Here is a 12,532-nt window from a genome sequence, read left to right as displayed (position 1 = left end):
GTTGGAGTGTCTCTTATTGGTGATGGTCATTGCCTGGTGTGTGTGTGTGAACTGTCTGTTGGAACTTGCTGTGTGCAAAATTGTTGCTACATTTCCCAGTAGTTACTACACTTCAAAATTGCTTCATTAGAGTTAAAGCTCTTTGGGACGTCCCACAGTCAAGAAAGGCATTGTGTAGATGTAAGTGTTATTCACAAGCTTCTAAAAGGGCCAAAGCCAGTTGTACAGACAGAGCAGATAGTTTTAGCTAATGCAAAAAAAAAGTGTACTGTATGCTTGTATTAAAAATTCAAGTTATGCCCCATACAGAAAAGTGTCTAGTTATAAGAACATAAGAAATAGGAGCAGGCGTAGGCCATCTAGCCCTTCGAGCCTGCCCCGCCATTCAATAAGATCATGGCTGATCTGTCATGGCTCAGTTCCACTTTCCCGCCCTCTCCCCATAACCCTTAATCCCCTCTCTTATCAAAAACCCATCAACCCGCGTCTTAAAAATATTTAGCGAGGCAGCCTCCACCACTTCAACGGGCAGAGAATTCCAGAGATTCACCACCCTTTGAGTGAAGAAGTTCCTCCTCAACTCCGTTCTAAACTGCCCCCCCTTTATCTTGAGGCTGTGCCCCCTAGTCCTACTGTCTTTTTTGAGACAGTGTCCATGTAGAGAGATTGTTTGAATTAACTGAGAACATGCACATAAATTATGTAAGCACAGAGCAGATAAGATGTCAGGTGGTTTTTCATTTCACAGCAGGTCACTGATATTTGGAAGAAGTTGCCAGCTCACGAAGGGCGGGAGATTAATTGCGAATATTCAAAAGATAGCTGGCCGAGTTCTGAAAGGAGCTTACTTTTGATGTGCACAAAAGGTAGTTGCAATGCCAAAGATCAGAGAGGAACTTCCCATAACTGGTTTGAATCAGCAAAGTCTGTCCTTCAGCCTCCTCCATCATGTGGTTGTTGGGAGATGGGGAGCATCGAGACCAAGTTATCTGGTCGCAATGAGTAGAGAATGTTCACGACCGAATTCAGCTTTGGTTCAATCCAGAAGCAAAATTTTACAAAAGCCTACAACACTTCAGCACAAAAGCTAAATTTTGTCACTGGCTTTCTCCAAATTGTGCCTTATTGGCCGATATTTCTCCTCGTGGGGGTGCAGAAACTCAATGCAGGGGTAGACGATGTGCTTGGACTTCCCTGGGGAAGCAGGGTTTGAGGTTTCTCAGACCCCATGGTTAGCAATTGAGATCACAAATTAGATTAGCTGATCTCCTCCAAATTCCACACAGCCATTGCCAGCTGTGAGACCCACATTTCTTGGGAAGTGCTAGCCATATATCCCCAAGCAAATATGGTAGACGGTCTTCTTTTCCCAGATGGTGCATTGTGCCAGGTAGCCATGTCAGCTTAAAGTAGTTCAGAGGACAAGACGGAGACCTCCAACTCACACTAGGAAATTCATAAATTGAGACACTGCTGGTGATCAATAGCAGCCAGGTTAAATCTGTCAGCTACCCTGGGTCACTCTGCATAACCTTGCAAACTCAAAAAAGACAACAGGTAGAGCATACATTGACCAGGTAGCATTATTATTTTTGTTCCTTTGACATAAGGATAATTTTACAAGGAAAAAAATGCATTGTGGTATGCTTTAGGTCTTAAAGCCACTATTGGACAATTTATCCCACATACTGTCATGAGATGTTGCCCATAACCCGAGAGGTAGATAGCACAGTGAGACACCCCAGCTATAGTTATTCTTCACTCTTGAGAAACACAATGGGTGTTTCAAACCACTATACCCCATAATCCTGTTTTACTCCTCTACCTTCCTGGTCAAAGGAACTTCAAACATATCAACTGGCAAATGCATCATCCAGTCCAACCCTAATCTGTTCTGATCAAAATGGTCCTCATCACTGCTGACTTAAGAGGGTAACATTTACCAAAGTAGATTTTGGACAACAAGACCTGAGAAATGGGATCTTTCCTGTTAAGTACTGTCGGAAGCATTCATACACAATAAATAGCCACTTAAATGAAATATCAGAAAGTTGATAGCAGCTTTTGGTTTGTATTCTTATTTCTTTATCTTGCACTGAAGGTCTACAGCACCGTGGTACTCACTACCCTCCTGTATATCTGTGAAAATTGGACCATGTATCGAAGGCATGCAAGACAGCTCAATCATTTCCACATGACTTGTCTTCGCAGAATGTTACGCATCAGATGGCAAGACAAAGTACCAGATACTGATGTTCTCTAGAGCAAGTCTTCCATCAGTCCACACACTGCTGATGAGAGCGCAGACCCGGTGGGCAGGTCATGTCATCCTTATGCCAGACGAGCGCATACCCAAGCAACTCCTTTTTGGGGAACTCTCTGCTGGAAGACGCTCACATGGAGGGCAGAAGAAATGTTACAAAAACCCACTCAAGGCCTCCCTGAAGTCACTTGACAGACACAACCACCTGGGAAACGCCGGCACAAAACCGCCCTATCTGGCGCTGCCTCATCCACAAAAGCTGTCAAGCTTACGAAGCAAGGTGCATTGCTAAAGTACAACTTAAGCACAAGCTGCGCAAGCCCAGAGCCACTAGCGCAACAACTACAGTGCCTACACAAGTCTGTCCAATATGTACCAGGACATTGCGTGCCCGAATTGGCCTGATCAGGCATCTTCAGACACATCGCACCCAGCCTCAAAATGACAACGGTTTCATGGTCCTCATCGACAATGGATGAGCAACATCTCTGCATAACATTCTCAGACTGCTCTTTCTAATCGGCACATCTAAATCAGCAATGTAAGAGTCACAAATTAGAAGATGTTATGCACACTCACTTCAAATGCTGAATAGTCAGGTGTGGGCAAATAGCTCAGGTAATTTTTTGTGGGTCGATAACGTCTGGTCTCTTCCTCCACCAGAGCAGCTGCCTGAAAAAAAAAGGAACAAAGAGGAGAACCTTACTATTAAGTGGCCTTCAGTTAATCCTTGCCAAAACGCAGAAGCATTTTAAACCACTAGGTCAGAATGAAATTGCAGGCACCTGAGAATCAAAAATATCTACCCAATGGCAGTTGCAAAGAACATTCCAGAATCCCCAGAACTTCTGGGGAACAAAATGTTAGTGACCCACACCAATTCAAGATCTGGGAAAGGTGAAAAACAAAGGGAGTTTTGATTCAATTGGGATTTAGATGATATCAAATGCACAGTCAGACATTAATGATTCAGAGCCTTACTACACACTTGCAGATTTAATTTATGGTGCGTAGTATTTCACTTTTATGTAGCAAAATTACATTTGGAATTAGACTTTGTTTCTTTTGCAGTTGATGTGCATTCCATTTCTAATACAGAGGCCTCAATGCACTGGAGTCAGATTAATTTCATCTTAAAAACCTGGCCACAACAAAAACCAGGAAGCAATCCCTCAACCGTAAAACACCACTACACGACAAAGTGTCAAATGAAGGGTTTTTTTCAAAAAGTGCACTTAAGTGTACCAATATGGCATAATTTGATAGTTATTACAAAAATCAACAAATTTTTAACAATCTGAATTTTTTTCTCTTTTCTATCTGTGCGATTTAAAGAGGTCTTGTGGTGCAGTTGGTTTTCATCCAACTCTTGAGCCAGAAGTTCCGAGTTTGAGTCCCACCCCAGGACTTGACAGCCATGGAAGGTGCATTAGTAACGTGGTCAAATAGTTGTGTCAACTTCAACAATCCTTCCAAACATGCCAGTGGCTGACAGAATGGAAACTTCGGAGGATAAATTTAACACTGCTGTCAAAACACAATTTAATCCATGTGTGTAAATAGCAAGCTTGTTCCTCTGTCCTATCTGCACTCAAATTTTTATTAGTTGGTTTGCCCTAGATCTGCAGGCTTTGAGGTTTAGTCAGAGCTGCTCTTCACTTTGTGGTCTCACAGTGGATAAATATTCCAATAACCTGCCTATGACCTCCAGTGTTCTGCTAATTTCTGTTTGCTTGCCAAACCACCCAATTTAGCGTGATACAAGTGACAAAGAAATCCCAGCAATATGTCACACCCACATCACAACAACCAAAAACACATCTTTTATCAGAAGACACAGAAAATCAAGACATTTTGATCAAATGATGCCAAGTCAAGGTTTGGCAAAAAGGGCAGATCAGCAAAGGTGTTCCAGTTTTTCCAATTATGGCACAAATTTTGGCTGCAAGGTTAATTTCTACATAAGAGAAGGAAGCAGATGCAGAACACAGCATTTAAAGTTTAAGAACAAGAGAGGATTGTTCAAAGGACTAATCTTGGTAAGAGTACACGCGTCCTTCTATATTGTAAATGGAAGGATGCAGGTATTTACCACGTTTTTTTTCTTATGTAGAAGAAAATGAACACTGTTGAAGTGAGAGCAACGTTCAAGTTTTGGGATGACATAAGGTTTATTGAAAGTTATGTGAAGTGCTTCATTGCAGCTCAAGGGGGAAAAATCCAAATTGGAGAAAGATTTTTAAAAAAGGAACGGAACAAGTTAAAAATTGGAAGCAACATCGAGCCCAACTATATCAACTGTCAGCTATAAAGATGGTAATGATTAAACTTGACACAAACTAAGAAATTAGATTTATATAATTGAAAAAAAAGTTTTAGCATTCAAATTGAGGGCAAGATTTAATGCACGACAGGGAAGTTAGCGAAATAACCTGGACTCAAATCAAGAAGTAAAATCAGTTTGGGCAGAAATTAGGAATGGCAACAGTCAGAAAACGTTGGTGGGAGCAGTCTATCGGCTCCCTATTAGTCGTTAAACAATGGAGAGGGTATTAAAGAAATTACTGGCTCTTATAACAAAAGCAATATAATAATTGTGGGAGTCTTTAATTTTCAATAGACTAAAACAATCAAATTGGCAAAGGGGGTCTTGAAGTTGAGTTGGCAGTTGCCTGGAACAATACATTGTGGAACCAACTCAAATAAAGCTATTTTATATTGAGTATTGTGCAACGATGGAGGGTTAAACTTCAGAGCAAAAGATACACTAGAAAACAATGATCATAATACATTCTCATCTATGTGCGGATCCACAAAAGATGGACGAGATCCTAAATGAATATTTCTCATTAGTATTTACTGTTGAGAAAAGCATGGATGTTAGGGAACTTGGGAAATAAATAGTGACGTCGAGTGTTCATATGACAGAGGTGGTGGTGCTGGAAGTCTTAAAGCGCAACAAGGTAGATAAATCCCCAGGGCCTGATGAAGTGTATCTCAGGACATTGTGGGAGGCTGGGGAGGAAATTGTGGGTCCCCTAGCAGAGATATTTGAAATCAATAATCACAGATGAGATGCCTGAAGATTGGAGGGTGGCAAATGTGGTGCCTTTGTTTAGAAAAGGCTGCAGGAAAAAGCCTGGGAACTACAGGCCAGTGTGCCTCACATTTGTGGTGGGTAAGTTGGAAGGTATTTTGAGACAGGATCTACAGGCATTTAGAGCCGCAAGGACTGATTAGGGACAGTCATCATGGCTTTGAGAGTGGAAAATCATGTCTCACAAATCCGAGTTCTTTTGAAGGGGTAACCAATTAAGGTAGATGAGGACAGTGCAGTTGATGTTGTCTACATGGACTTTAGCAAGGCCTTTGACAAGGGACTGCATGATAGGTTGTTGCACAAGGTTAAATCTCACAGGATCCAGGGTGAGGTAGCTAAATGGATACAAAATTGGCTTAACAGAAGCCAGAGGGTGGTTGCAGAGGGTTGTTTTTCAAACTGGAGGCCTGTGACCAGCAGTGTGCCTCAGGGATTAGTGTTGGGCCCACTGTTATTTGTCATTTATATTAATGATTTGGATAAGAATATAAGAGGCATGGTTAGTAAGTTTGCAGATGACACCAAGATTGGTGGCATAGTGGACAGCGAAGAACATTGTCGCTGATTGCAACAGGATCTTGGTCAATTGGGCCAGTGGGTTGATGAATGGCAGATGGAGTTTAAGAAATAAGAACATAAGAACATAAGAAATAGGAGCAGGAGTAGGCCATCTAGCCCTTCGAGCCTGCCCCGCCATTCAATAAGATCATGGCTGATCTGTTGTGGCTCAGTTCCACTTTCCCGCCCTCTCCCCATAACCCTTAATCCCCTCTCTTATCAAGAACCCATCAACCCGCTTCTTAAAAATATTTAGCGAGGCAGCCTCCACCACTTCAACGGGCAGAGAATTCCAGAGATTCACCACCCTTTGAGTGAAGAAGTTCCTCCTCAACTCCGTTCTAAACCGCCTCCCCTTTATCTTGAGGCTGTGCCCCCTAGTCCTACTGTCTTTTTTGAGCGGGAAGAGTCTCTCCACCTCTATCCTATCCATCCCATTCATCATCTTATACGTCTCAATGAGATCTCCCCTCATTCTTCTAAACTCTAACGAGTACAAGCCTAGTTTATTCAGCCTCTCCTCATAGCTCAATCCCCTCAACTCCGGTATCAGCCTAGTAAACCTCCTCTGCACTCCCTCCAGGTAAATGCGAGGTGATGCATTTTGGTGGACTGAACTAGGACAGGACTTAGTCAGTTAATGGCAAGGCGTTGGGGCGAGTTACAGAACAAAGAGATCTAGGGGTACAGGTTTATAGCTCCATGAAAGTGGACAGAATGGTGAAGGCGGCATTCAGCATGCTTGGTTTCATTGGTCAGAACACTGAATACAGAAGATGAGACATCTTGTTGAAGTTGTACAAGACATTGTTAAGGCCACACTTGGAATACTGTGCACAGTTCTGGTCACCCCATCATAGAAAGATTATTAAACTAGAAACAGTGCAGAAAAGGTTTACTAGGATGCTACAAGGACTTGATGGTTTGTGTTATAAAGGAGAAGCTGGATAGACTGGGGCTTTTTTCTCTGAAGTGGAGGCGGCAGAGGGGTGATCTTAGAGGTTTAGGATAATGAGGGGCACAGATCAGCTAGATAGTCAATATCGTTTCCCAAAGGTGGGGGAGTCTAAAGCTAGAGGGCATAGGTTTAAGGTGAGATGGTAGAGATACAAAAGGGTCCAGAGAGGCAATTGTTTCACACAGACAGTGGTGTCAGAGGTAGTAGTAGAGGCGGGTACAATTTTGTCTTTTAAAAAGCATTTAGACAGTTACATGAGTACGATGGGTAAAGAGGGATATGGGCCAAATGTGGCAATTGGGATTAGCTTAGAGGTTTAAGAAAAAAGGTGGCTTGGACAAGTTGAGCCAAAGGGCCTGTTTCCAAGATGTAAACTCTTATGTTTCCATCTTAAGTATGAAAGTGAAATACACCAAAGAATCTTAAACAGAGCCAAAGCCAATTACATAAGTAACGGAGAGAGCTGGCTAAGATTGATCAGCAGATCAGACTGAAAGGTTTCCTGGTAAATAAATCTGGGAAACAGGGAACATTTAAAGAAACAATTCAAAATGTTCAAGAAAAATATATTCCATTACAAAACAAACTCAGCAAGAAAGATCCATCTCTGGCTCACCAGATCAAATAAGAGTTTTACAATCTTGCACAGAGCAACTAAGAATTGGGAGTGCTTTAGGAAATGGCAAAGACTGATCAAAAAGTTGACAAAAAAAAGGGAGAAAATAGAAAAGAGTAAATGAGCAAGGAACATAAACAAACAGATTGTAGGAGTGTTTACAAGTATATAAAAAGAGAGTGGCTAAAGTGAGCATTGATTCCTCAGAGTGATAGGCAGGAAAAATTATGGAAAAAAAAAAAATCACACAAACCAGCCTCCCATCCATTGATTCTGTCTACACTTCCCACTGCCTCGGCAAAGCAGCCAGCATAATTAAGGACCCAACGCACCCCAGACATCCTCTCTTCTGTCTCCTTCTTCCATCAGGAAAAAGATACAAAAGTCACGTACAACTGATTCAAGAACACATCCTGCTGCCATCAGACTCTTGAATGGTCCTACCTTGCATTCAGTTGATCTTTCTCTACACTCTAGCTATGTCTGTAACACTATATTCTCTCCCTTCCTTCTCAATGAATGGTATGATTTGGAGATGCCAGCATTGGACTGGGGTAAGCACAGAAAGAAGGCACACAACACCAGTTTAAAGTCCAACAGGTTTATTTGGTAACACAAGCTGTACCTATGTATGCCCCGTTTGTAAACCCAACTCTTTACCCACCTGAAGGAGCAGCGCTCTGAAAGCTTGTGCAACCAAATAAACCTGTTAGATTTTAACCTGGTGTTGTGAGACTTCTTACTATGTCTGTATAAGATGCAAGAAACAATACTTTTCACTGTATGTGACAATAATAAATCAAAGTAGGAACTGAGGAAATGGCAGAGACATTGAACGAATATTCTAGAACAGTCCAGGGGATTGGAAGCTATGTAATCTTCAAGAGATGAGGGAGATAGAAAACAAGGAACTACAGGCCAGTTAGCCAGACAACTGTCAGGAAAGTGCTGGAAGCTATGAAAGTCTTAACAATGTCTGACTGCAGTGATTTTTGAAGTGCAAAGTCCACATTCTGTAACCCAGAAAGTTGTGGATGCTCCATTAGTGAATATATTTGAGATTCTGACACCGACTTTTGATCTCAGGGAAGGAAGGGACATGGGGAACGGGGAGAAAGTGGAGTTAATGCTGAAGAGGATTATACTGAATTGTGGAGCAGGCTCAAAAGCTAATATGGTCTTTTCCAATGCTGTTACATTATGATTGAATTATTACACTGCGAGAAAACAAACAATCCATGAACTACTGCCCTGTGCTCTTCAGGAGCACGGCCAAGAAACAGCATGATCAGCAAAAGCCAGATGGTGAGAAAACAATATCACAGAATAATACTGCCACAGAGAGAAAAGAATCCCAAGGAATCCAAACATTTCTGGAAAAACAGCTATAGCTGGAACTATCAACAACATATGGACTAGAGTGAATACAGAGCCACGAACTGAGTTTTGGTGGACATGATGCAGTAAGTTTAAAGGCATAATACTGGATCCATGGAAATATTCATGTGAAAAGATTCATGGTATTGGCAGATGAATCAATTGAGGATTTAGATTCAGTGATTTTTTTTTTAAAAAACTCATTCTTACAGAACGTGAGCGTCACTGGCCCAAGGGGGCAACTGAAAGTCAGTGACATTGCTATGGCTCTGAAATCACATATAGACCAGATCAGATAAGGGTGGTAGATTTCTTTCCCTAAAAAGGACATAGTAAACCAGATGGGCTTTTATGACAGCAATGGTTACATGGTCATCAGTAAACATTTTAATTCTAGATTTTTGTTGAATTCAAATTTCACCATCTGCATTAACAAGGTTTGAACCTGGGTCCCCAGATCATCCTGAGTCTTTGGATTACTAGTCCAATGAACAGACATTCCATTGCCTCTGAGCATCATAATTTAAGTTTCTTAATTTAAAAAGGAGTTGTTGCATTGGCGACAACTGATGCCATTATAAAGTTTAATTCTATGTTTCAGTTGTATTTTCAGGAAGTCCAAAAATGTTAGGTTGATTAGTCATGCTAAACTGCCCCTTGCAGAGTAAACATGGGGGGGGGGGGGGGGGGGATTGTTGTCCGTGCAGGCTCAATATGCTGAATGGCCTCCTTCCGCACTGTAGGTATTCTATGATTCTAAGTCAATTTTGTCCCTGCTGCTTAACAATCACTGTGTCACTGCTTTTAATTGTGTTAGAAAAATATTAGAAATACTCAGCACCTGGTTACATACATCTGCAGAGGGAGAAACAGAATTAACATTCCAGGTTCAAGGTTAATCGACCCAAAATATTAACTTTTTCACCCCCTCTCACCGCAAATGCTGTCAACTTGCTGGGTTTTTCTGGCATTTCCTATTTTCTGCATTTTTTCCCTTTTGTTGTTCAAAATTCTTCAATAATTTATTTTTTCTTGATGTTTTCTCCTCGTCAAGCCAGTCAATCCAAACTTTGCTGAAGCTGGATCTTTCCCTCCCAATCCATTTGCTATCCCCTCAACCATTCATTATTGTGCAACTTCTACTCTGTCCCTTTCCTGCCTCCCCCACTCCATCCACACACTCTTCCCCATTTCCTCTTTCCATGTGCATGTGCCCTGATTCCTTGCTGACACCCTCGCCTACTCCTGCTGTGCCTTCTCCCCCATTCACTTCTCTTGTTCTCACCATTCAAGCCTTTTGATAATCAACACCACAGAATCAGGCCATTCAGCCAAGTTCAGTTATGCTACTTAAACTCTACAGAAGTCATCTCCCAATACATCTTCCCACCCAGTCTCCCATATATTTATGTTCCCTTCTTTCTCGTAGATGTGTCAAGTTACTCCCCACGGATGCATCCAGTGTCTCCCGAAATGTTTCAGCACTGTTTGCTTTGATCGCTACTTGCGCATCTGAACAGGAGTAGGTGATTCACCCTCATGCCTATTCTACCAATTAATTAGATCCTTTCAACTCCACCTGCCCACCTTTGAACCAATACCCCTCAACTTCTACTTTACAACATCAAGCCTGCTTCTGTCCATTTGAGGAAACATACTTTATCAAATTAATTCATGGGATTGGAGTGTGACTGACAAGACCAATATTTATTGCCCATCCCTAACTGCCCTAAAAGAAAAACTGCTGGTGAACTGCCTTCTTGACCACTGCAGTCCAGGTGGTGCAGGTACACTCACGATGCTGTTAGGGAGAGAGTTCCAGTCAGAATGACCTTTAAGCTCATCCAGACTTAAAAGCATTGGCTCTATTTTTTCTCCACAGATGCTGTCAGACCTGCTGAGATTTTTCTAGCACTTTTTGTTTTTGAGTCAGATTCCAGCACCTGGATTATTTGTTTTTATTTCTTATGTCTGCCCAGGGTCTGAAATACTGAACTCCATCCTTGGTTAGGTTTCTCTCCACGGTTTTCCACTGGGGACGGGTTACAGGACCTGCACAGTGAGTGCAGACTGTCACTTTAAAATAAAGTTCAACAGATTTCCCTCCCCTGGGGAGGCACGGTGACTCCTGTAGGTGAAGGCTCCAGTCCTTGATAGTCCATAGGAAAGAGGAGTTAGTAAAGGAAAGCCACTGGGTTATCTACAGTCATGATGTGAGTATGCCAGCGTTGGACTGGCGTAAACACAGTAAAAAGTCTGACAACACCAGGTTTTAGTCCAACCTATTTATTTGATGATATACTCGCAAGCTTTCGGGTTAGCCCCTTCGTCAGGTGAATGGAGAGTTCTGGCCTCAGACAGAGCATATAAAGCACAGACAGTTTAGACACGTGAGGACGGTCTCAACAGGGATCTTGGGTTCATGTCGCACTATCTGTAACCCCCGTGACTTGCCTGGGCTTGCAAAACCTCACTTACTGTACTGTCTGGAGACAATACACATCTCTTTAAACTGTGATCAGTGCTCCTTCCACTCACATTATCAGCCACTTCAGGTCTTGAGCAGCAGGTTAGGTGTAAGGATTCGCGTTCTAATCAGTAATCTCTAAACTGTCTGTTCTTTATATGCTCTGTCTGAGGCCAGAACTCTCCATTCACCTGACGAAGGGGCTAACCCGAAAGCTTGTGAGTCTATTATCAAATAAATAGGTTGGACTAAAACCTGGTGTTGTCAGACTGTTATCTACAGTCTCCAGATAAAGGCCAAAGTTTGCACCTTCCATTGAATCAATTGTCCCATTGTTCTACCCAATCGCTGGGAACTGACCCAGTTCAACACCCCTAATTATCCCCCTAACCCCTTCATCAGCTCCGACACTCACCGCCTCTCGGACACCCGGAGCATCATACCCCTGGTCAAAATAGGGCAACGCATCAACCACTACATCACCGGCTACAGCCAGCGGGCCCGCCATCTTAACAGCCCTTCCAGCTCACTGCGCCTGCGCTGTGCTGCCAACAGAGCCGAGTGCGCCTGCGCTGTGCTGCCAACAGAGCCGAGTGCGCCTGCGCTGTGCTGTGAAGGGAGCCGGGTGCGCTTGCGCTGTGCTGTGACCGGCGCCAGCTGCGCCTGCACTATGCTGTAAAGGGAGCCAAGTGCGCCTGCGCTGCGCTGTGACTGGCGCCTAGTACGCACGCGCGGACCGGACAGCCCCACGCCTGCGCACCAGCCCCCTTCCATTTAGAGCATATGCACGCAGTATCAGTTTCCCAGTGAGGCGCGTGCTGACGAGGGACCCTCCCACTTGGAGCTTCCAGGAATTGAGGATCAAAGTCTAGGATACTGTTTGTGTGCAATCCTGGAGAAACAGCATTAAAAATATGTTCTTGTTGCTTTATTGTCTTTTGCAATTAGAAATATGAAAATAGGCTGAAGTGACTGTGGGGGAATTTTCCAATTGGGTAGTGAGGTGGCATGGTGGCACAGTGGTTAGCCCTGTGCAGGAGAAAAAAGGGAGCTATCCCTGGTATTTTGGCCAATATTTATCCCTCAAACAAGGGCAGAGTGGTTAGCACTGGCCCCTCACAGCACCGGGAACCTGGGTTCAATTCCCAGCTTGGGTCACTGTGTGGAGTTTGCATGTTCTCCCCGTGTCTGTA

At 43.0% G+C, this 12,532-nt stretch overlaps 1 protein-coding gene across 1 annotated transcript in view; it reads right to left on the bottom strand.

The window, feature by feature from the left end:
* Positions 1-11,884, bottom strand: part of bcas2 (BCAS2 pre-mRNA processing factor) — a 32,209-nt gene extending 20,325 nt beyond the window's left edge. Inside the window, exons 1-2 of the mRNA XM_080210201.1 lie at positions 11,755-11,884; positions 2,843-2,935 (exon numbers count right to left, since the gene is read on the bottom strand). Coding sequence (XP_080066327.1) covers positions 2,843-2,935; positions 11,755-11,847 — 186 coding nt within the window. The 5' untranslated portion in view covers positions 11,848-11,884. The remainder of the gene's footprint in view (positions 1-2,842; positions 2,936-11,754) is intronic.
* Positions 11,885-12,532: the final 648 nt, after the last annotated feature.

Source organism: Carcharhinus amblyrhynchos, chromosome 22 (assembly GCF_965287045.1).
Source record: "Carcharhinus amblyrhynchos chromosome 22, sCarAmb.v2.hapA, whole genome shotgun sequence".
Taxonomy (NCBI): Eukaryota; Metazoa; Chordata; class Chondrichthyes; order Carcharhiniformes; family Carcharhinidae; genus Carcharhinus; species Carcharhinus amblyrhynchos.
Note: the sequence above shows the minus strand (reverse complement) of the source record. Positions and strands in the feature narration are given on the sequence as shown.